Source organism: Panthera uncia, assembly GCF_023721935.1.
Source record: "Panthera uncia isolate 11264 chromosome A3 unlocalized genomic scaffold, Puncia_PCG_1.0 HiC_scaffold_12, whole genome shotgun sequence".
Taxonomy (NCBI): Eukaryota; Metazoa; Chordata; class Mammalia; order Carnivora; family Felidae; genus Panthera; species Panthera uncia.
The window spans coordinates 86,287-111,683 of record NW_026057579.1 but is presented as its reverse complement, the minus strand read 5'-3'; the positions used below and the strand labels follow the sequence as shown (position 1 = coordinate 111,683).

At 37.6% G+C, this 25,397-nt stretch overlaps 1 protein-coding gene across 1 annotated transcript in view; it reads right to left on the bottom strand.

Annotated features, from left to right (window-relative positions):
* DNAH6 (dynein axonemal heavy chain 6) overlaps window positions 1-25,397 on the bottom strand; it is a 217,528-nt gene that overhangs the window by 182,572 nt on the left and 9,559 nt on the right. The window contains exons 3-5 of the mRNA XM_049652036.1: window positions 24,567-24,743; window positions 20,858-21,114; window positions 2,528-2,795 (exon numbers count right to left, since the gene is read on the bottom strand). Coding sequence (XP_049507993.1) covers window positions 2,528-2,795; window positions 20,858-21,114; window positions 24,567-24,743 — 702 coding nt within the window. The remainder of the gene's footprint in view (window positions 1-2,527; window positions 2,796-20,857; window positions 21,115-24,566; window positions 24,744-25,397) is intronic.

The following is a 25,397-nucleotide window of genomic DNA, read 5'->3' as shown; positions in this document are numbered from 1 at the left end:
ATGGCTACTAAAAGATTCATTGTGTTATCTTAAGGACTTTACAATGCCCAGTCACCATGGTAATGGAGAGGCCCATTTGCTGATCTAAGAGGCTTTGATATAAAATCCCAAGACAACTTTGAATTAAAAATTTTTCTAAGTTAAAATTTTTAACTTTAAATTTAACAAGTTGCTGAAAAAGAAAACTCAGTCACTATTAAGAACCTATTTATTTGTGGACTGGAACAATGAATGGAAGTAGATGGATGGATAAATAAAATATATATATCCATACAACAGTGTATTATTTGCCAATAAAAAGAAATGCTATGCTATAACATAGATGAATGCTGGAAACATTAAGCTAAGTGAAAAAAGCCAGCCATAAGGAACCACATATTACATGGTTCCATTTACATGAAACGTACAGAATAGGCAATCCAACAGAGACAAAAAGTGGTTTAGTGGTTGCCTAGAGCCGGGGAGGGTGTTGGGGGGAGATGGGGAGAAATATAGAATGACCACTAATGGGTAATAGGGTTTTTAAAAAAAAATTTATTCATTTATTTTGAGAGAGTGAGAGAGAGAGAGACAGCAGACAAGGGGCAGAGAGAGAGGGAAAGAGAGAGACAGAGAGAGAGAGAGGGAATCCCAAGCAGGCTCTGCACCATCGGTGTGGAGCCTGATGCAGGGCTTGAACTCACAAACTGTGAGATCGTGACCTGAGCTGAAACCAAGAGCTGGATGCTTAACCGACTGAGCCACCCAGGTACCCAAACAAGGTTTCTTTTTGGAGTGATGAAAATGTTCTAAAATTGACTGTGGTGATGGTTAATCAATTCTGTGAATGTAATAAAACCACCAAATGGTATACCTTAAATGGGTGAATTGTACACTATGTTAATTATATTTCAATAAAGTTGTTAAGAGGAAACGTAGGCACAGGTGCCAATAAGGTTTGTTACTAAAAAATATCATGAAAAGAAATATTTCAGATATTTTCAATATATTCTCCACATTGATCCTTTCAACCTAGTCTAGGCAAATCAGTCCTCCTAATTAACTAATTGTAAATGTAAGAGTAGTGATAAGCATTGCATAATTATAGTATGTAATAGACATTTAAACCAACACAATGGGTCTGTTATTTAGGTCAATCTAAGCTTAAATGGATGAGAACTTTCTAGTCTGCCAGGGCTACATTTAAGAGAAGATATTATCAAGGTCAAAGCACTATTGGTATGAATGGTAGGCAGATAGGACAACTGTCAGCACATAAGAGAACAAGCCTTAAGGATCAATCGAGGTGATCTTAGAGACGAATACAGGAAGAACTATTTTATATACTTAGTAACAAACTTATGAAATGTATAGTGCCCAGGACATGGCAAAAGATAAAAGGTGGTAAAAAGATAATAAAATAGGTTCAAACGATTGATGGATCCTTAATGAAATTAGAGGTCTAGGAGTTGAGCTTACTATCAAGAAGGACTAGAATATTTTCTACAACCCAGAATGCTTGATGAGATGGATGACCTGAAATAACACATTTCATACATGTGTTTTGCACTAATACCTATGTTAGCCCTAGTCTTTTAATGTTCCTTTGTGTAACTGACATCTTGATAATGATCTTTCAGATCAACATATGAAAGTGAAGGAAATGAGCAGTAAAAAAGCAAACTTGAGGCTTCTGATTTGAGAGGATGATGACTCAGTGTCATAGAAATAGACAGCTGAGGACCCTGACAGTAACAGTGATTCCAGTTTATTCCCAAGGGCCAAATAGAAAACTTTTTTAATTTTTTTAATGTTATTTATTTTTGAGAGAGAGAGAGACAGAGACAGAGCGTGAGTGGGGGACGGGCAGAGAGGGAGACAGAGGACAGGCTACGCACTGTCAGCATAGAGCCTGACACGGGGTTCAAATCCACGAACTCTGTGATCATGACCTGGACGGGCACTCCACAAGTAGAAAACTTCTAATGCAAGTTGAAATTCAGTGAATGGGTAGAGATTTTAAATATGGCCACATACTCTTTAACAGTTCTTTTCCCATGATTACCCCATTCTGCAAAGTAAAGATTAAAAATTTCCCTAGGGTCTGAATCCATGGTGGAGGAAAGTATATGTATGATACCTTGGGAAGCACTGGCCCATGAAAACAGGTCCCCCAATTATTTTGGACCATAAAGTCCAGAGTGACTCAAAGATAAGAGGAGGTAATAAGGGTTGCCAGCCCACTCTGCTCAAGAGGATATACCATTTTCCTGATCAGCAACAAAGGGGGCCATGAATCCAAACCTCTGAGGCTGCTTCTAACTGAAGGGGACCTGTGCAACTCTTTTCTTATACTTTTGCATTCTGCAACCCCAGTTAAAATGTAAAAACACTGCTAGACTGCCAGACTCTTAAATGACAAGACAGTATGAAAATTCTCTTAAAAAGATGAAATATTCTATTTCAAGGACAGTCTATACCAATACCTGTAATAGATTCACATTTTGTTTTTCTGTAATTCTTTTAAAATATAATTAAAAATACGTACAGGATTAACAATGAACAAATTTTTTTGTAGAGATTGTCGACAACCACTGATTTTCTTGGAACGGACATTCTTCTTCCACACATTAAAAGCCTTCCATTTCCGGAAAAGTGCAAATATGGGAATCTTAGTGAGTTCTCTGTGATATAGATACTCCTGTTCCCATCGATCAATTTCGATATACTCAATGTCCTCATTATAAATGTGTGTTACGGCTTTTTTGCTAATAGTATAGTAGTCATTTTTATTGATGTTCTCATAACTTACAACTCTATGAACAAATAAAATTGAGGCAAGTAAATAAAGTATTCAATACAAAGTCAAGCAATTGCATTGATTTTTTTTCTAAAGAGATAAAACATTTCTGAAAAAACATATTATTTAAAATTGTTAAAAATTCTAACAAACTATTTTTAGATTGAATAAATTACTTAAAAGAAAGAGGAGCTCCTGTTTAAAAAATAGTTGTACTTATTTTAGGTCTTAAAGATTTCACAACCTTGGTAATATGCTTGATAATTTCAGTTACATGATCTTTACAAAAACAACTCAATAACAGATATTTAAAACATAATAGCTCTGTATGAAAGTTACCTGAAAATAAGTTTTTATTATTAGCTGTTTAGAAACTATTCAATAATAATGTAAGAGTTTTACACTACTCAGTATTGAAAGAATTGTGAGAAAGATCAAAGAAAAGATGAATTAAATAAGATTCAAATCAAGACCCAGATTAAGCTGAAAAAAATATGCCCAGTTCATCACAGAACAAAATAGTTATTACTGAGAACCTATTTATTTCAAGATATTCCCCTTTCAACTGTCATCAAGGGCATTCTTCACCCTTATGCTTAACAGGAAACAGATCAAATAAGGAAGAAAAGCAAGTGAGATAAAGACAGGAGTAAGGACAGAAGGAAGCAAAGTAATGAGAATAGAAAAGGCTGATTCTCTAAAGTTTCTTAAAACAAGAACTTGCCTGTAGGCACAAAGTTTTTTGTTTTTGTTTTTTTGTTTTTTTGATAATTTTAGCCATAATATTGAAATACTGGATGCAACTTAAATATCCAGTAATACAACAATTGTGAAACATATTGCGATATAGCAAGTTATTAGAATATGTTTTAAAATTTAGGAAGATAAAATTTATAAATATTCTACAGTACTCTAGAATATTAAGATAAGGAATAGCTGCAAAATAAAACTGCAAATTTTTTTTGTGTTAAAACTATGCAAAAATTATATGTACTGACAAAGACTAGATAGGAACACTCCAGTGAAAATCAACTGTTTCTCTTGTCTACGTTCTCCCCTGATCCTTAGCTCTGCATTCTGAACCTGGAGTTCATGGGTCTTTAGCATAGCCTTCAGTTCGTCTGTGAAATCCCTGAAATTGTTGTCTGTATACAAATTGATGTACATATTTATAACTCCTAAAGAAATTGGAATAAAATTCTCTTATGTTGTGGGTCTGTTAATCAAAAAACTAAAAGCCATTGGAATAATTTCTATTTATGTTTAATTAAACTGAGCTAGAAAAATCTTTTTAAAATTAGGGCATACAGGACCAGAATGGGGAAAAAAACAAACAAAAAACAAAACCACCAAAACCCCAAGCCAAGACCTGATCACGGGAGCACACAAGGGCGGTCTGGGAGCTGATGGTGAGGAGCTGATGGAGAGGAGTCTGAAGGTCACTCTCCTACTTCAGTGCCACAACAGAAAATGTCAACCTGTTCAGCTTTTACCTAATTCCACTATCTGTTTGCCTGTGTTCTAATTAAAACTTCACACCAGAACTGTCTGGGAAAATGCCAGGTATTACATGTTGCTATTGAGGTGTATGAAAAACATATTTTTTTCCCTTTTTTATTTGTCAAAAGCTGAAGATATAATTAGGACATTCTTGGGGTTATTCTCTCCAAAATGTGAAATTTTAACTTGTCTCGGAAACTGTAATTAACTTCAGATGTTTCAATAATATCAGCCATCAAACCAACCTAAAGACAAGATCAAGCAGCTCACTATGGCCTTTGTGTATGTCTGGAAAACTTGCTCTCATTGGTCTGTTTCTAAAGACCCTTCTAGAAGGTGGCAGGTGTGGTCCATGATGTTGAATTCTAACTTATTGGTGCTCGGTGCCACTTAGAAATCTTTTTTATTTGCAGTTTACTATTTAAGATCTTCATTCTCAATCCCCTAAACCTTTTCATCCTCTACACATTTCTACTCTGCATAGAACAAATGAACACACTAGTCTTTTTCAAAGACTGGATCACCAGCATCAAAATCATCTGGGCTGCTTATTAAGGATCCACATTTCTGAGTCCAACACAAAATCAGAATCCTTATGTATGAGACTCAAGATTCTAATTTACCAAGCTCCCTGGATGATTCTGATACACAGTAATGTTTGTGAACCACTGAACTTTATTTGAAAGCAACCAACAAAAATGAGGTGGTCATAAAGTGAGCACTGTCTCACACCTTCACTTGAAAATCATCATACCTGTGTGCCTACGCTCCAGCTCCTGAGTGGATCTCAAATTTTCCTCCAGAGATGAAGAGGTTTCACCTCACTTTTTTCTAACCCTCCTGGCTTTTAGCGACTTTTCCTCTGCATCTAAAAACGTGCAAAACTTCTCTTTAACTTGCAGATAGTTTCCCTTTAGCTTGTAGAAAGCTTTTTCTCCACCTGCTGCCCATTTAACTTGAAATCCCGCATTGCCTTCTTTCTCTCAAACTTCCTTTATAATGGTGTGTATTGGTGGGCCATATCTCTCCCATCCATTCCTTTTGAAAGTTTCCAAAACCCGGTCTTGTTTCTCATAACTTTAACAAAATTATTCAATTAAAGATGAGCAGGGACTTCCTTCAAGCCCAATTCTCTTGGTAGATGGATGGGGCAGCAAGGTCAAGGAAAGCTCTGCAAAACTAAGAGGGACTATCCACCGTTCTCTGTAATCCTATTCTCCGTAGACTTTCCAGTTCATAACTTGGTGTTACCTGTATGTGAAAACACACGGGTATCAGATGAAGGCAGGTGGAATTAGGCTCTTGTGGTATGATGGCCTGTTGTCTTTTTAATGAATATGTGTAAGCCAATATACAATTTCTCTTATTACAATTAGATTTCTTGGAGCTGTTCATGTTATTATGGAGAAGGAAAATACATTGGCCTATTTTTGATTTTTCTCTTAAAGCAGAAAGGCTTTTTTTGTTCGTTTGGTTTAGTTGTAAAGAAGAGGGAATTTATGATAAATTGGTTTGATTTCTCTTGTACACTGCTTCGGAACATCTCATTGTTTTAGTTGTCTAAGTAAAATGCCTCTGAACAAACAAAAAGACTTTCCAGCTCATTACTGAGGGGGGGTACCACCCAAATCTACTCCTTGAGCCTTTGTACTTCACTCCACACACTCTGCCTCAGACCACTCATCTATCTCAGGAGCTGACCCACCACACAACACCTATGCTCATAATTGCCTACTCAGCCTTTCTTGGCATCCAGGATTCACCCTTAACTTCCGCTGCCTCTTGGATAGTTGCTTTGGATATTTCTTTCATCAAAGAAATTTCCTTTCGTTGAGGAAATAATACAAAAATTTACTTCAGGGTTTAAAACGAGAACTTATTTGTTCAAGTGCTGTGCTATAAAATTCCTACTTTGCTGATAAACAAAACGGCTTTATGATTCAATCAACTAAACAGGTGCTTGGATAGTTAACTAATTAGGATGAGATGAATACCTTGCGTAAAATTACATTTTACTCTGTTTTAATGGGGAAAAAATATCTGGAGTGTTTTCTTGCTGTTCAATGTAGAATCAGGGAGTCCTCTGTCAAACTATTTTACTGTAGAACCTATATCTATCCATCTGAAATTAAACTTAGGCTCCAAGGCTTCTATTAACTCCAAAAGGTTATGTCGTATTTGAGAGAATCATATGGCATATGAGAATTACACAGCCCTGTGGTAGGTCATAAATTGTCTTATTATTGTTTATTTAAGTTATAACTCATATTGTGCCTACTGGGGTTCTAAAAATGTTAATTTCTTTTCCTAGAATTCCTTGATTTTCCAAAACAATGATATCTCAGTGTGATTTGTTATTTAAAACAGCAGCTCTATCTGTTGTTACACAGATTGAAAATGCTTCTGATCATCTTGAAACCAGTCTAGTAAGACTAATAGTGCAGAAACGTGGTTTGTCTCCTGCTCAAGAACTTTAAATAGTCTCCTACTGTTTATATCATCAAATCCAAATTACTTTGCCAGGTGTTTGGCACTCTCCTCTTGTTTCATGTTAGTTCCTACTCTGTCCCCCAAATTGCCCTTTTTAGTCAGGCTGACTTATCATATCTACCTTAGGCCATGTTTGAATGCATACAAATGTCTTTGTTCACCCTGTTCTCTCTTCCTATCTCCTTCAAGTTTCTGATTTCAACAAGCAAACAAGTAATTACCTGCTTTAAGGTAGTGGAGTATATTAGATAAGCTCATATGGCCCTATGCAAATCTAAGTTCTCTTATTATTTTCATAATTATACAGTTTTAATTGTTATAATCTGAGCATATTAATTGGGTGAAGGTAAGTAAGCAACTGCCTGGAAAGAAATTAGCTACTTCCTGTGTTCTGTAATTATAAACCTCAATTTGTTTGATGATGGTCAAGATCATGAATCTGTATGGGTTTAGACCTAACCTAAAGAGAAGAGAAATGACTTACTTTGCTTCTGGTTTGACTAAACAGAAAGGGTATAATATCTGATAAGGAACTCTTTTTCACCTAGAAAATTAAACAAAAGCATAACTAAGAAGAAACATCCAAATTTCTGTAATAAGAGAGTATTCTGGGGCCAGTAGTTCTCAGAGCAAGGTCCCTGGAACAGCAGCAACAAGCATCCCATGGGAATTGTAATTTCCCAGGCTACGTTCCCAACCCACTGAATCAGAAACTCCAGAGGTTTAAGCATCTGTTTTAACAAGTCCTCTAGGGCTTGCTTGAGAACCGCTGCTCAAAGTCCATGGGAGTGCAGCATTGAGTTAAATACTGGAATGATCTGGTGAGTTTTAAAGAAATACTATTGTTCAGGCTCACCACAAATCAATTAAATAATGTCTTGGAGTAGGGCCTGGGTGATTCTCATTAGTAGCCAAGTCTGAGAACCACTCTTCTAGGTTCTTCAAAAAATTTTTAATGTTTAGTTATTTTTGAGAGAGAGAGAGCACAAGCAGGGGAGGGGCAGAGAGAGAGGGTGACAGAGGATCAAACAGGCTACGCACTGACAGCAGATTAGCCTGATGCAGGTTTTGAACTATGAACCACAAGATCATGACCTGAGTCGAAGTCAGATGCTTAACCAATTGAGCCACCCAGGCACCCCTAGTTTCCTCAAATTTTTGTGTGAAATAAAATCATCACCCATTAAATTGTCACAGCCCCAGAATACTACCAGGGCATGTTTGTGCGTGTGTGTGTGTGTGTGTGTGTGTGTGTGTGTGTGTGTGTTTGAAGAGAGGGTAGGGAGAAAATATGAAGCTGAGCAGTTTTTATTATTCCAAGTGCAAATATGAGGTGCCTTTAATGTTTTCATGTGCTGGCTGAAATTTGACTCATCAGATTTAAATTTCTTTATGGACTAGCCCAAGAAAATGGTCATTGTGTTAGGCAACTTGGCAAGGTTTCTGATAATGTGGCTTCAAAATGATCTGTTATTACAGAGGACATATAACCTCACTATAAAGTTTTTTGTAATTATGACTTCACACAGAAACCACAATGCTGAAATTTGAGAAAGTATCAAACATCTATCTGTGTTTTCTGTTCTAGGTCACTAAACAGGTAATCTCACTAAAAGGACAGAATAGCTTTAGTTTGAAATTTAAAAAGCTTCCTTTAAAAATACTTTTAACAGGGTACTTGGGTGGCTCAGGGGGTTAAGTCTCCAACTCTTGATTTTGGCTCAAGTCACAATCTCAGGGATCCTGAGATTGAGCCCCATGTTGGGTTTTTGCTGACAGCGGGGAGCCTGCTTGGTATCTCTCTCCCCTTTCCCTGCCCCTCCCCTGTTTGGGTGCACACACTTGCTCTCTCAAAATAAATAAATAAACTTAAAAAATACTTTTAAAAAATGTTTATTTTTGAGAGAGCGCAAACAGGACAGAGGATCCAAAGCAGGCTCTGCACTGAAAGCAGCAAGCCTGATGTGGGGATTGAACTCATGAACCATGAGATCACGACCTGAGCCAAAGTCAGATGCCCAACTGACTGAGACACCCAGGTGCCCCTAAAAAAATACTTTTAACATAATAGGCTTAGGAACCATCTGAGAACTGGATCATTGGGAAAGTAATATGGCCTGAGCCTGGTGTAGATGATTATATGGTCCTAACAGCCCAAGCCACATAACTCTGTTTCACAGAGTCCCAATCCCAGCATGTGTCCCTCAAGAAAGAGTTGATTGGCCGTACAGGACAGAAATGTGTAATTAGCATCACTTAACCTGAGGTTTCTCAATCTAAGCACCACTGACATGTTGGGCCAGGTAACTCTCTGTTGTGTGAGCCTGTCCTGTGCACTGCCAGCTGTTTAGCAGCTACCCTTACTCTTCCCACTTGACACCAGCAGCACCATCCTCTCTAGTTATGGCAACCAAAGATTCCTGCAGACATCCCCCAATATCTCCTGGGGGGCAAAATCTCCCAGGTTGAGAATCAGTGATTTAATTTAATGTATCTTAATTGCATATGATCACAGAATAATTGTTTTTTACCATCTACCTATTAATACCACTTATATATAATGGTCCTAGAAATACACATTAGGCAACATTTAGGTAGAAGAAATTTTGTGTCTTCTTTCTTGGCTTTATAGACCCTAAAAATGCTTGGTATTTGGGAAGGGCTCTGCCATACATTCTGATTTATCCACTCACTAAATTTATCCACTCACTAAATGGTTTGAAAATCGACATTGCACAGAGGATGAAATCATAGAATTGAAAGATGGGAACAGCAGATATAATTCTGAATTTCTACTTGCAAATCACGAAACAATATCAAATAGCAAAGTCCTTCATATATCTGTGCCTCAATTTCCTCACCTTTCAACTATAGAGAATGCCCTTCTAAGGAGGTTCTTTTGAGGACAAAATAATATTAATGTACAGAAAGCACACAGTTCAGCCTAGCACAGCATGTGTGACGCAAGTGACAGGAAAAGCTGTCATTATTAGAATGAGTTTATTAGGCACAGTGTATGAGAGGCTGGGTGCTAAAGCCCAACTACTTGGGTTTGAATTCCAGCCCCACAGTTCACTACACTAGCTGGTCAAACTTGGCCAACTCTGCCTCAGTTTCATCATTTGTAAAATGAATCTATTCATACTGGCTACCTTACAGAGTTGCTATGAAGATTAAATTAATTAATACATATGAAGAACTTGGAACAGTGTTTGGCACATGCTAAGAGTTGGTGTTTATAGTATTGTGTAACAGTATTCACCTTTGTAAAAGTCTGGTTACCGCTATGACTTTATAGAAGTATCCTTATCAATGTGATCAAGTGTATATATGTTTCAATGACCAAAACAAAAAAATAGCAAAATATGGACACATAGAAGTGGGATGAGAGGTTCTATAGAAATGGGGGAAAAGTCCACATTTGTCAAACACCAACAATGGCTCCTTATATTTAAGCATGAAAAAGAAAGACTTACATATTGCTCCACCAGGCAATCTTCTAAGCTTCAACTAAATGTTCAGGTTAATAAAACTTTCATAAACTATATTTGGAACCCTTCTACTTAGGAAGAGCATAGGGCAGGAACTACTTCTCGCCATCAGGGCAGCATCAGACTTCACTCTTCCATGGGACTGCTTGTAGGAATCTATCAGCCACCCAGGAGCTACCCTCTCCCTAGATGACAACTCAGAGGCAAGGAGATGAGATCCACACTGGGTGGGTATGGAAACCACCCTGGCTTAAAAGCCTTATTACCACATGAGCCAGTATGTCTTGCAATAACTCTGTAAGCATAGATTTCAGGCTTCCTGATAGAGGCATGCCCAGAAAAAGAGTTGCTGCACCATGGTAAGTCCAAAGCTATGGCTCCCCATCAGTTATTTAGAATTCATTTTCAGTCTCCCCCAGTGCAGATATCATTCACAAATCAGGGGTCATTTTTATCATAAGCAATGTTGCCTAAAAGTAACTGACTTCTACTCTTATCAGGATACAGGGAAACAGAGTTTCAGAGTTAACCAAGCAAGATCAGATTCTCATGCAGAGAAAATTGTCCTACAGTCCTCTAGAACAATGCTTCCTAAACTTCCGTGTTCTAACAAATCCACACAATGGTGACATTTTGAAAGGCACCCTGGTGAAGGCATTAATTCTGATTTCTTTCTATTGTAACAAGAAAAACAACACACAAGGTATCCAGGGAAATATTCAGTACTGAATTTGATAAAACTTCCAAATAAAGCCTAGCTCATAAGCCACAGCAGTGACCATAACTGTTTGGAAGTAGCCACCTGCATTTCTAATCAAGACATGATGAATGGTCTGTTCAAATTCTTGACAACCACCACTACCGAGAAACTTTGTTTATAGAAATAGTAGACAACAAATAGCAGATGATTTATTGCTTTGTCTCTTATGGATGGAAACTCCCTTTTCCATTAACCAGAATTTGGATAATTTGTCCTCTTGAAATTGTGAACCAAAGGTACCACCATTCTTCACTTTTAATAGTTTTCCCTTTTTCCCCTTTGATAAATGCAGTGTTGAAATTTCTTGTGAAATGCAAACTGATTTAAAATCCAAACATTTCAAGTATTTCAGAAACAATGGTAAGCTTTCTCTGAAACACAGACAGATGTTACTCTGGCTGAATTTTTCTTTAGGTTTAAATCCATTACAATCACTAAAAATCACTAGAGACCCATTTCCAATATCATTTTCCCAAAGCTGAATTCAAAGAGTGGTATTCTAAACTGAGAGATTTCCCCCTAAGATCAGGAACACAACAGGGATGTCCACTCTCGCCACTGTTATTCAACATAGTATTGGAAGTCTTAGCCTCAGCAATCAGACAACACAAAGGAATGAAAGGCATCCAAATTGGCCAGGAGGAAGTCAAACTTTCACTCTTCACAGATGATATGATACTGTATATGGAAAACCCAAAAGATTCCACCAAAAAACTGCTAGAACTGATCCATGAATTCAGCAAAGTTGCAGGATACAAAATCAATGCACAGAAATCAATTGCATTCCTATACACCAATAATGAAGCAACAGAAAGAAAAATCAAAGATTGATCCCATTTACAGTTGCACCAAAAATCATAAAATACCTAGGAATAAACCTAATCAAAGAGGTGAAAAATCTATACACTGAAACTATAGAAAGCTTATGAAAGAAATTGAAGAAGACACAAAAAAGTGGAAAAACATTCCATGATCCTGGATTAGAACAAACATCGTTAAAATGTTGATACAACCCAAAGCAATCTATATATTCAATGCAATCCCTATCAAAATAACACCACATTCTTCACAGAGCTAGAACAAACAATCCTACCATTTGTATGGGACCAGAAAAGACCCTGAATGGACAAAGGAATCTTGAAAAAGAAAACCAAAGCTGGAGGCATCACAATCCCAGACTTCAAGACATATTACAAAGCTGTTATCCAGACAGTATGGTACTGGCACAAAAACAGACACTCAGATCAATGGAACAGAATAGAGAACCCAGAAATGGACCCACAAACATATGGCCAGCTAATCTTTGACAAAGCAGGAAAGAATATCTTCAAGTGGTGCTGGGGAAACTGGACTGCAACATGCAGAAAAATGAACCTGGAACACTTTCTTACATCATACACACACAAAAAAAAAAAACCTCAAAAAGAGTGAAAGACTTAAACAAGACAGGAAGCCATCAAAATCCTCAAGGAGAAAGGAGGCAAAACCTCTTTGACCTCAGCCACAGCAACTTCTTAGTCAACACGTCTCTGGAGGCAAGGGAAACAAAAGCAAAAATGAACTACTGGGACCTCAACAAAATAAAAATCTTCTGCAAAGCAAAGGAAACAATTAGCAAAACTAAAAGGCAAGCAACAGAATGGGAGAAGATATTTGCAAATAACCTATAAGATAAAGGGTTAGTATCCAAAATCTATAAAGAACTTATCAAACTGAACACCCAAAAAACAAATAATCCAGTGAAGAAATGAGCAAAAGACGAATAGATGTTTCTCCAAAGAAGACATCCAGATGGCCACCGACACATGAAAAAATGCTCAGCTTCACTCATCATCAGGGAAAGACAAATCAAAACTGCTATGAGATACCACCTCACACTTATCATAATGGCTAATATTAACAACTCAGGCAACAACAAGTGTTGGCAAGGATGCGGAGAAAGACGATCTCTTTTGCACTGCTGGTAGGAATGCAAAACTAGTACAGCCACTCCGGAAAACAGTATGGAGCTTCCTCAAAAAATTAAAAATAGAACTACCCTACGACCCAGCAATTGCACTACTAGGTATTTATCCAAGGGATATAGGTATGCTATTTTGAAGGAGCACATGTACCCCAATGTTTATAGCAGTACTATCAACAGTAGCCAAAGTATGGAAGGAGCCCAAATGTCCATCGATGGATGAATGGATAAAGAAGATGTGGTATATATATACAATGGAGTATCACTCAGCAATCAAAAATAATGAAATCTTGCTTTTGCAACTACGTGGATGGAACTAGAGGGTATCATGCTAAGCGAAATTAGTCAGAGAAAGACAAATATCATATGACTTCACTCCTATGAGGACTTTAAGACACAGAACAGATGAACACAAGGGAAGGGAAGCAAAACAATATAAAAACAGGGAGGGGGAAAAACATAAGAGACTCTTAAATATAGAGAACAAACAGAACAAACAGTAACCACTGGAGGGGTTGTGTGGGGGGGGGGGGATGGGCTAATGGGTAAGGGGCATTAAGGAATCTACTCCTGAAATCATTGTTGCACTATATGATAACTAACTTGGATATCAATTTAAAAAAAAGGACACTTCTCCAAAGAAGACATCCAGATAGCTAACAGACACATGAAAAAATGCTCAACTCACTCATCATCAGGGAAATACAAATCAAAACCACAATGAGATACCACCTCACACCTGTCAATGTAGAATGGCTAACATTAACAACTCAGGCAACAACAGATGTTGGCGAGTATGTGGAGAAAGAGGATCCCTTTTGCACTGCTGGGGGAATGCAAGCTGGTGCAGCCACTCTGGAAAACAGTATAAAGGTTCCCCCCAAAATTAGAAATAGAACTACCCTACGACCCAGCTATTGCACTACTAGGTATTTATCCAAGGGATACAGGTATGCTGTTTTGAAGGGGCACATGTACCCCAATGTTTATAGCAGCACTATCAACAGTAGCCAAAGTATGGAAAGAGCCCAAATGTCCATCGATGGATGAATGGGTAAAGAAGATGTGGTATATACATACAACGGAGTATTACTCAGCAATCAAAAAGAATGAAATCTTGCCATTTGCAACTACGTAGATGGAACTAGAGGGTATTATGCTAAGCAAAATTAGAGAAGGACGAATATATGACTTTACTCATATGAGGACTTTAAGATACAAAAGAGGTGAACATAAGGGAAGGGAAGCAAAAATAATATAAAAACAAGGAGGTGGAGAAAACATAAGAGACTCTTGAAAATGGAGAACAAACAGGGTTGCTGGAGGGGTTGTGGGAGGGGGGATGGGCTAAATGGGTAAGGAGCATTAAGGAATCTATTCCTGAAATCATTGCTGCACTACATCCTAACTAGCTTGGATATAAATTTAAAAATAAGTTAATTAATTTTTTTAATGTTTATTTTTGAGAGAGAGACAGACTGCAAGTGGGGGAGGGGCAGAGAGAGAGAGGGGGGAGACACAGAATCTGAAGCAGGCTGCGGACGCTGAGCTGTTAATACAGAGCCTGACACGGGGCTCAAACCCACAAACCATGAGATCGTGACCTGAGCTGAGGTCCGGTGCTTAACTGACTGAGCCACCCAGGTACCCCAATAAATTAATTTTTTAAAAAGCAAAGAGTGGTATTCTGCTCACATATTTTTTGTTATGTCTTGGACTTTATTATAGTCACAGTTTTGATAATATTTAGTTTGGAATTCATAACAGCAGGGAAACATTTACATATGGGAGTTCCTTTGCAAATAAAACAATGTATTACTTGAATGCAGGATTCTCAGAATAAGCTCTAAATATGTTTTTAAGAAGTATTTCCATAATGTTTTATTTGCCTTAAATATTTCATCGCCAGTAGGATTCCACCCCCCCATGACAAAGTTCTTCCAATATTTCACTTCAGTGATTCTAAATAGTGCATTATTATCTAGAAGTTACTAATATCTATAGATGCATCAATATTCAATAAAACTCCTTTTCTGCAATAAAATTTTAATCATGTCCTGGAGTGTGTTAATCTCTCTTATCTAATCTGTTGATCTACTAGTGGCATTATTGATAGATTTCCTTTGCTTTTCTGGTAACAAATAGAATGAAAAAATTTCTACACAGGTTGGTAAAATTGCAATTCTGCCACAGTGAGTTATTCTGACATTAGATATTGTGTGTTCTTGCATGCCTAGCTTCTTAAGCTTATTGATGAGATATTAATCTAAAAACAGAATTTGGTTTCATATTTTGTACTTCAATATGCCTTAAAAAGTTCAAATCCTTTTCTGGGTATGGTGGACATCTTTTGGTAAGGTGTTGATATAGCTTGCTTGTAACTACTGATTCATTTGATAACATTTCCATACAAATGAGATATTTAGGCAAAGGACTGGAACGTTACTGTGATTCACAAATCCAAGTGTGAGATGTTTTTAATTATGTTGCCTAATTTCTAATCTTTTTCCTTGTTTTAAATTTAAATTTGTTTTAAATTCAAGTTAGTTAATATACAGTGTAGTCTAATCTTTTTCCTTTTGACCACTGTGTTTATCTTATAGCTCTAGTAAAATTCTAGTTTTAAGAATACGCTATCAAAGAGGACACAAATAAATAGAAAGAGGGTCCATGCTCATAGATTGGGAAATTTAATATTATTAAAATGTCCACACCACTCAAAGTATTGTACAGATTCAGTACAATCCCTATTAAAATTCCAAATGCATTTTTCACAGAAATAGGACAAACCTCAAGAGAACCCAAATAGTCCAAGCACTCTGAGACAGAACAAAGCTGGAGACATCATGTTCCCTGATTTCAAACAATATTAGGAAGCTAAACTAATCAAACCAATATGGTATTGGCATAAAAACACACATACATATTAATGGAACAGAATAAGAAACCTAGAGATAAAAGCCTGAATATATGGTCAATTATTTTATGACAGAAGAGCCAAGAATATACAATGGGGAAAGGACAGCATGTTCAGTAAATGGTGCTGGGAAGACTGGACAGCCACATTCAAAAGAATGAAATTGGACTGCCATCTAACGTCATACACAAAAGCTAAATCAAAATAGATTAAAGACTTGAACATGAGACCTGAAACCACAAAACTCCTAGAAGAAAACATTGGTGGTAAACTCCTTGAGATTGGTCTTGGTGATGATTTTTTTGGATTTGACACCAAAAGCACAGGAAACAAAAGCTAAAATAAACAAGTGGGACTACATCAAATTAAAAAGCTTCAATACAGTGAAGGAAATCTTCAAAATAAAAAGGGAACCTACTGAATAGGAGACCATATTTGCACATCATGTATCTGGTAAGAGATTAATATTCAAAAAATATAAGGAATTCATACAACTCAATAATAAAAAACCCAAACAATCCAAATAAAAAATGGGCAGAGAATCTGCATAGATATTTTTCCAAAGAAGACATACAGATGGACAACAGGTACATAAAAATATACCCAACATCACTAATCATCAGGGGAATGCAAACCAAACCACAATGAGGTATCAATCACCTTACATCTGTCAGAATCATTATTATCAAAAAGACAAGAAATAACAAATGTTGGTGAGGATGTGGAGAAAAGGGAATCCTTGTAGACTGTTGATGGGGATGTAAATTGGTACAACGACCATGGAAAACAATATGGAGTTTCCTCAAAAAATTAAAAATAGATTTTACCATATGATCCAGCAATTCCACTACTTGGTATCTATACAAAGAAAACAAAAACACTAGTTCAAAAAGATGTATGTGTCCCTATGTTCACTGCAGCATTATTTGCAATAGCCAAGATATGAAACCAACCTCAAGTGTCCATTAAATATAAAGAAGACGGTGTGTGTGTGCATGTGTGTGTGTATACCCAGCAAATGTGTACACACACACACACACACACACACACACACACACACACACACGGTGGAATACTACTCAGACATAAAAAAGAACAAAATCCTGCCATTTGCAACAACATGGATGGACCATGAGAGTATTATGCTATCTTACTGTAAGACCTAGGGCAGTTAACCATTTTGTGACTCATTGTAAAATAGAGATAATAATTGTATCTATTGTATAGTATTTTGTGAGGATTAAATGATATGACATACAAAAATAATTTGCCTAGAACAAAGTAAACACTAATGATCTTTTATGACATAAAATGTGATGATTCACTTTCATGTGCTCTCACACAAAGTGGATATATATTCCAACTCTCTAGCCAACAATCCTCCCCCATATCTCATAGCTACCCTTCAGTTACAATCATTCTTGTTCAAGGTCTTCAGTCCCAACAAAACAGGATTATTTTGTCTTGATCAGTTCTATTCTCTGTTCTCTATGCTCTTCATGATCTCCCTATTTCCTGATTCTTTACCTAGTTTCCTCTTTACTTGCCCCAAAGCTGACCAGAGTCACTACTATGCCCCCTTGCTGGGCAAAATAATCTGCAGCATATAGTTGTGTACTTATTCAGATTGATATTCCAACATATTTAGACATCTCCTTGAAGCTTATTCCTGACAAAATCATTATACCTAACATATAGCACTAAGTTGATATTTTAGAATAAACTTGATAAACAGAACTATTTTCTCACCAAGAGGGATCATGGTAGAGAGATAATCATTGTAGAACTTCACATCTGACGTATTCTACGACACTTGAAAACTATGCAAAGACATATTTTATCACATTACTATTAAAAGGAGTTTAGTATATAACATGTCCTCATGTCACTGACCCAGTATTTATAACTAGTTTTAACTTTCAATTTAGCTGCTACCAAGTTTGTGCTACCCAAATGACTATCTTTTCATTAGGTTTATAATATCTGGAGTTCGGACTAGGGAGGAAAAATTAATATCAACCCCAAAATGTAATAAAATAAACCAGGATTCCAACTCTATCTTCTTCTTTTTTTTAAATGCTTATTTATTTTTTGAGAGAGAGAGGGAGACAGAGGATGAGCAGGGGAGGGGCAGAGAGAGAGGGAGACGCAGGATCTGAAGCAGGCTCCAGACTCTGAGCTCTCAGCACAGAGCCCCACATGGGCCTCGAACCCACAAACCATGAGATCATGACCTGAGCCAAAGTTGGACACTTAACCAACTGAGCCTCCCAGGCACTACGGCCCCCCCAAACTCTATCTTCTTAAATGAGCACTTGCATATTATCATCAAGCATCACTACTATCAGTTCAAAAAAGTATAAAATATCAACTCAATTCCCCAAGTAGAAGTGCTCATTAGTCTAGATATACAATTTATCTCCTGAATTGGACAAAAGCAGTTTCCATATTCATCTTTAATAGAAAATCATTTTACATTTGGCAAACTTTGACTCTTCTCATAGTGGGGAGTGAATATCACAAATGGCACTTCTTGATATCTGGGTAATTACATGATTTTTTTAAAAAAAATTTATTTGTTCATTCTGAGAGAGAGTGAGCATGAGTGGGGGAGGGGCAAAGAGAGAGGAAGACAGAAAATCCCAAGCAGGCTCTGCACAGGGCTCGAAGTCACCGACTGTGAGATCATGACCTGAGCTGAAATCAAGATTTGGAGGTGTGGGGCGCCTGGGTGGCTCAGTCAGTTAAGTGTCCAACTTTGGCTCAGGTTATGATCTCACAGTTCGTGGGTTCGAGGCCCGCGTTGGCTCTGTGCTGAGAGCTCAGAGCCTGGAGCCTGCTTCAGATTCTGTGTCTCCCTCTCTTTCTGTCCCTCTGCCACTTGTGCTCTGTCTCTCGTTTTCAAAAATAAATACACATTTTAAAAAAATTTTAAAAAGTAGTAAGGCAGTGGTGGGAATGACAATACTATTAAAGGGATTATTTTCTTTTACATCAAAGGTCTTTAAATTCTATTCTATATTAATTCTCCCATCTTAAAAAAGAAAAAAAAAACCTCACTAGACCCCAATTCTCCTTTCATCTATCACCTCACTTCTTTCATATCTTTGGCATCCCCAAATTAGTAGGTCCAAACCCAAACTCTTTTTTTTTCCCCAATATATCTGTTCCATTCAGTTTTCTGTGTCTCAGATACAAGGAACTCTAATCTTCCTCTTGAGCCCAGTCAACTGGATCATTAAAGTCATCCAGGACTCCTCTCTGGTTTTCCACCTTGCATACAGTCCATAAAAACATCCTGTTGGCTTGACCTTCAACTTATTTCCAGAATTCGACCCACTTCTCATCACCTCCCCCTGGTTCATCTCTCACCTGAATTATTACAGCCTTCTAATTGGTCTTCCTTTTCAACTCTTGCTTTTGAGAAGCAAGAAGAAGTATTCTCTACACAGCAACCAGAGCAGTCCCTTTCAAAATGTAACTCAGATCATGACACTTCTCTGCTTGAAGTCTATCCATGGGTCTCCACTTTTCTCAAAGTAAAACTTAATGTTCATAGGATGACTGTCAAGGCCCTTCATGGTCTGTTTTCTAGCTCTCATTCACTCTCCTACAGTCTTTGCTTCTTGAACATGCCAGGTATGCTCCTGCCTTGGGGCATTTGTATTCACTTTTCTGCAGTCTGGAATGCTTCTTTCTTCTCTCTGTCAGTACATCATTGACTCCTTCTCCTTCCAGTCCTTATTCAAATAGCCGCTTGTCAATGAGGCCTACCCTGACCATCCCAGCTAATTCACAACTTCTTCCCCAGAACTCCTAATCTCCTTCGCTCTGCTCTACTTTTTTTGTAAAACTTATCACCGTCCAGCATTCTCTGTAATTTACTCAGATGTTGTGTTTGTTACTGTCTCCCTCTACTAAGATGCAAGCTCCACGAGGACAGCAATTTTGATCTGGGTGGCTCACTAACATCTCTCTAGCACCTAGAACAGTTCATGCTATAGAGTTGGGTGCTCAATACATTTTGTTGAATGATTGGATTTTTATAGGCATATTTGTTCTTTCTATAAATTATATCTCATTCTAATTAAGCTCTTTCAGGATTTATAATAAATCTATCATTTAAAAATGTTATTCTTCTCTCCCTCTCAATCCTAGAAGGAGTGCTGTCTTCAGTGTTACCCGACTCAGTCAAAACTACAGGGCTGAGTAAGGGAGAAGAAGATAATTCCTAGGAGTTCCTTTTATCTTCCTACACAGCAGAGAATGGGAAGGTAGCTCCAAGAACTTGGTGGTAAAGCTAAACTACTATCAGCTACCAGGAAAGACCGTCTCAACAACAATTGTCAACTCAACCAAACAACAATGGAGGAAAGCCAGTATCAACTTTAAGTTCTGCTACCTGTTGTGCTGAACTTTAAAGCAATTCACAGACCCGCATTTGTACAACTCGCCTAATTATTTTAACAACAAATGTGTGCTTAGAAATAATAGACAGTCTATGTGAATGCATTTGTGTTATTAATCTATATAAATACCTTAAGTTATCAAGCTCCTTTTATTTAAAAAAAAAAATCCTTATTCCTACTCTACTAAGGAAAGTTGAAAGAACATGTAACACAAATCATGCACCTACTTTTTACGCATTGCCTTCTTTTCTCAGCAATCACAAGATATCAAAATTATCTTTGTAATGCTGATTAAAAATATATGGCATTACATAATACACACATAGAAGAGGCACAAAAGTGTGCTACTCTATAAAATGTTGTCTATAAGTAAAAGAAAGCTAAAGGGAAATAATAAAATTATTGTGATTATGATTCATTTGTCATTGGATGATAACCAAAATTATATTTTATATTTACCATTTATACCCAATCAATTATGGATAACATTTGCGATCTTATTTGAAGCTTTTACTGTTTAATACATTGCTTCATAAAAGAGAACTCACTTGAGATTATATGTATCATATTCAGTGGAAGACCTTGGCACTGCAGGGATCATATAAAGAAATCCGAGGTGTTCATTTTCACGTATTATTTTAATGATTTGCAAAGGATTACGAACATTGGCTTTAACGACTTCTTCCCGATCATGGAAAAAGTACTTAGGGTACGCTGAGGAACTGGTCCCATAGAGACCTCTTCTTCCAATACTGGTACGTGACAGTTTAGGAGGAGAGGGAGAGAACATCTCAGCTGAGGGCTGCTGGATCAAAACAAAGCCAATTTTTAAAATGATGAGTTTTTGCAAAACAAAACCAAAAGACATGACTAAAAAAACATGATAAAATATTAACCTCAAGCACTAATTACTGAAGTTCCTGAGATGTCTAGTGCTCAAAGGCAAGTATTAAAAAAATTTTTTTTTTTTAATTTGAGAGACAGAACATGCACTTAGGGGAGGGACAGAGGGAGGGAGGAAGAGAGAGAGAGAATCCTAGGCAGGCTTCATGTTCAGCTTTCAGCCTATGTGGCACTCCGGCTAAGCCACCCACGCGCCCCAATCATTTTTGAACTGAAAAACTTCAAACTATTGTAAGGAGTGATATATTCCTTCCAAGTACTCCTTATCCAGGTGTCCATCCCCTTTCCCAAACCCCCAACATCAGCTCTCACTGATGCCTTCTTTCCTTTAAGTCAAGTGTTTATTACATCAAAATGCCACTACTTCTCTGGTGTTCTTGGGAGTCCACTTTTCCTGCTCAGTTGTTTAGTGTCTATCTTGACCGTGGCCTCTCCCCTTAACCTCCTCACCTAGTTCTGACAACCTTAATGCTTTTCAGTGTGTGAATTCTTAGACAGCTGTCATCATAGCTCATAATAAAATACTTTTGAGTAAATGTAAGGGGTGGTTACACTGAGCATTGGGGGATCACTATGTAATAATACCCTTGGAGACGTATACATGTTACAAATTCATAATTGCCAGTTCTGTAGACCAGTGTTTCTCACATTTAAATGTGAGTGTGAATTATCTAGGTGTCCTGTTAAATTGCAGCTTCTGTCAAGTCTGGGGTGGAGCCTGTGATCCTGCATTTCTAACCTGCGGATACTGCAGACCACCACTGGAGCATCAAGGCTAAGTCCCCACCATGTTCACACACTTGAGCTTTGTTCTAACCCCCCAGCTCCCCTGTCTGTACTCTCAGTGCCGCTCACACTCCTTTGTTCCTCCACAACAAACCTTGGGGCAGCATCACACACACCCTCTCCTCCTGTGGGGGAGGGTGGTAACTGTCATCACCTTGTCTCTCTGACAGTGGAGGGGCAACTGGCACTAAGACACAAGAATCCCCATCGCAGACCTGCTTTGTTGAATAGCCGATGCAAATATATAAATGATATCTTTATTGCCTGTTAGCATAACTAACAGAGGCTGCCATTTCTCCGAGAGATTGATTACCACAAGCTCTACGGAACAACGTCTTCAGAACGTTTGCATTCACAGATGTCATCATTTTCCATCTCTTGATTAAATATACCCTGTTGAATAGGAGTTTGAGATGAAAATCCTGGAAAGTTTAGAGCTGAAGGAAATACATCTTTGAATTCAAAAGATAAAATGTGCTTCTTTCACTTATTGGCCAGAGACAGCAGCAACCACACTGTTTTCTTATGTAAAAGAATAGGCCAGGGGCACCTGCCTGGCTCAGTCCTTGAGCTTTAACCCTTGATTTCAGCTCTGGTCATGATCCCAGGGTTGAGGGATTGAGCCCCATGGTGGGCTCTGCTCTGAGCATCAGCCTGGGATTCTCTCTCCCTCTCACTCTCTCCCTCCCACATGCATGTGCTCTCTCACTCTCACTCTCTCTAACAACAACAACAAAAGGCCCAAGGAGAAAATACACATTGCCTTGTCCCAATGTTTCAACAAGGGCTATAGTCAACTTTAATATTTTTATGAGAGTGGAGTATCAATATTTTACAGAAAATGCATGTATTTTCTTTATTATATCCTTCAAGAAGTTTTACTGCCTTCTAAGTACAAGATTTCTTCAACAATAGGCCTATATGTTTTCAGCTGCATACTTATTTCCAATTATGTAGCTCAATGTGAAAATGTGATTCAATTTAAGTAGCCACATAAGTTCAGATTTTGTGGGGGAAAGGGAACAAAAGAAGCATTTATTCATAAAGTGTAGAACACTTGTAGTGCTCTCCATGATGGATGTTTAGTCCAATTTGATAAGGCAATCTTCCTTAATTACTAGAAGCAACGCCTCCAACTGCCTTCTTTTATCTCTCAGGGAATCCTCACTGGTGCATTTCCATTCTAAGCTCCTTCTGAGAAATCAATACCCATCCCCCCCTCCCACCACCAAAATGACCCTCTTATCAGAATAATACCTTCTCATTTTATATGGAATATTTCCTTTCTTCCATATTTTCCCTTCAACCCCTGGCTCTTATTTGAATTCTTCACTTAGTTACAGCTACAACCACGCATAACACACAATTTAACATCCCCTTTCATCCTCCTCCCTTCATCCTAGATGTGCACAATTTCATTCTTCTTCTTTAAATTCAAGGTCATGATGCCCACTTTATACCAAATAAACTAACTTATGGGCAATCAGTTCTTTCTTGGCTCTACTTAAGATAGCCTGTTCTCCTTTCCTACTTCACAGAAACCAAATTAGTTGAGGGTTTATAATTTTATATAACTAATCATGTGATATTCTTTCAGGGTGATCTCACCGACACCCACAGTGAGCCTCTTCCAGCCGGCTTCTCAAGCCCACCACTCTCCCACCTCCTCTGCCTTACTAACTTTCCATTCACTCTTCCAAGCTTATTAGTGCCATTCCCTATGGTAGCTTTTCCTCCACTGACCATCCCTCTCACCACCAGGTGCAAGCTTTCCCTCCTGTTCAGTTCTCCAGGATTTTGTAGCTTAAATGACCAACCAGAGTTTTTATCACAACCCCCTGAGCTGGAGCATTCACTTGTCCACGTACCCACCCAAAGATTCTGAAATCCTTGAGGATGAAGGCTGTCTTCATCTCTTCCTTTCTACCACTCTAGCCCAAAGCCTGAAACATAACTGACACTGAAATGTTCAACAAGTCTAGAAGGATCCTCTCAATAAAAAGCTCAGAGAATTCTCGGGTCTGTTGGCATTTTTACTGTGAGTGTGTCCACATTTTTTCCCACTTCTATTCCTTTGTTTAATTATCTGCAGGTATTTATAGAAAGCCATGCTCTGTTGGTTTCTCCCAGAGCTACTATTCAAGGACTCCTTGCAAGGTACCTTCCCACTCTACAACTCACCAATTACAAAAATTGTCTTTCTAGCTGGTTCAGTTTCTGTTTTATTGCCTTTCACCAAGGTATTCAAAAGACTGTCATTTTGGGTAATAATGATGAAAATTTCATAAAAGGTAAAATAAAATTCAAAACACTATTATGTCTTCTTTTAATATGTAAGAGAAGATTAGGGAACACCATATAGATGCTGGAAGTTTTCCTTTATGATTTTCCTCTACTGTCCAAATTTTCCTTGAGTAAGAACTGAGAAGTACTGTATTTCCCAAATCCATTGTGCAACCTGATAGAGAAAAATTTTGCAACTGTTCTTATGAGTTAAAAGCATGTTAGCAATGTTATAGGAAACTAAAACTAAATTGAAAGGATTAATTAAGTACTTTAATAGCATACCTGTTTTTTCTTCCTCACAGTATACTGAGGCTCAAGAAACTGAACAGATAATTTGGTAGAACTTCTTTCTTCAGTGCTTCCTGGAGGTTTTATGATTCCAGAAGAGATTAACTGAAATCGGTTCTGTTCATATATGTATTCTGGCCTCTTATGATCTTGGTAGACTTTTAGCACTGGCTTTGGGGAATAAAGAGACATGTTAATTTTTTCAGTGTTAATGAGAACTTGTCTTATTCTTACAACATGAACTTTGGACTCTACTCCTGTTGGAAATTGATCTTCCTGGAGTAACTTTCTAACCAAGTCACAATCATTGTGGTGGCTTTCACCATGGTCTGACCATGGTCTATTACAAGACTAAGACTTTTCTATTTGGTTTCTATTAATTCTGTCCTTTAATTACCAATGAATACTTTTATGGGTAAGGTTGTGACAGAAAGGCTCAGAGGCATGAGATCACATACTCAGTAATTGTGCATTACAAATCCCACCATCCACTAAAACAGTCATTGTGGGAAGGACTGTACAATTCTCGCACTGTACCCCAAAGTCATTAATCAATTCCCATAGCCATAATTGGTTGGAGATCTAAAAGAAATTGTGGCAAAAAATAAAAGAAATTGTGGCATTATATTAGGCTAATCTAATTTCAGATTAAGGCAATAAAATCTAGCATTCAACATAATACACTAAAGCAAGGAATTCACCACAATGGCTTTAGGCTTCTAAGCATTATTTATTTATTTATTTATTTATTTTTAAAGTTTATTTATTTATTATGAGAGAGAGAGTGTGAGCGGGGGATAGGCAGAAAGAGAGAGAGGAAGAAAG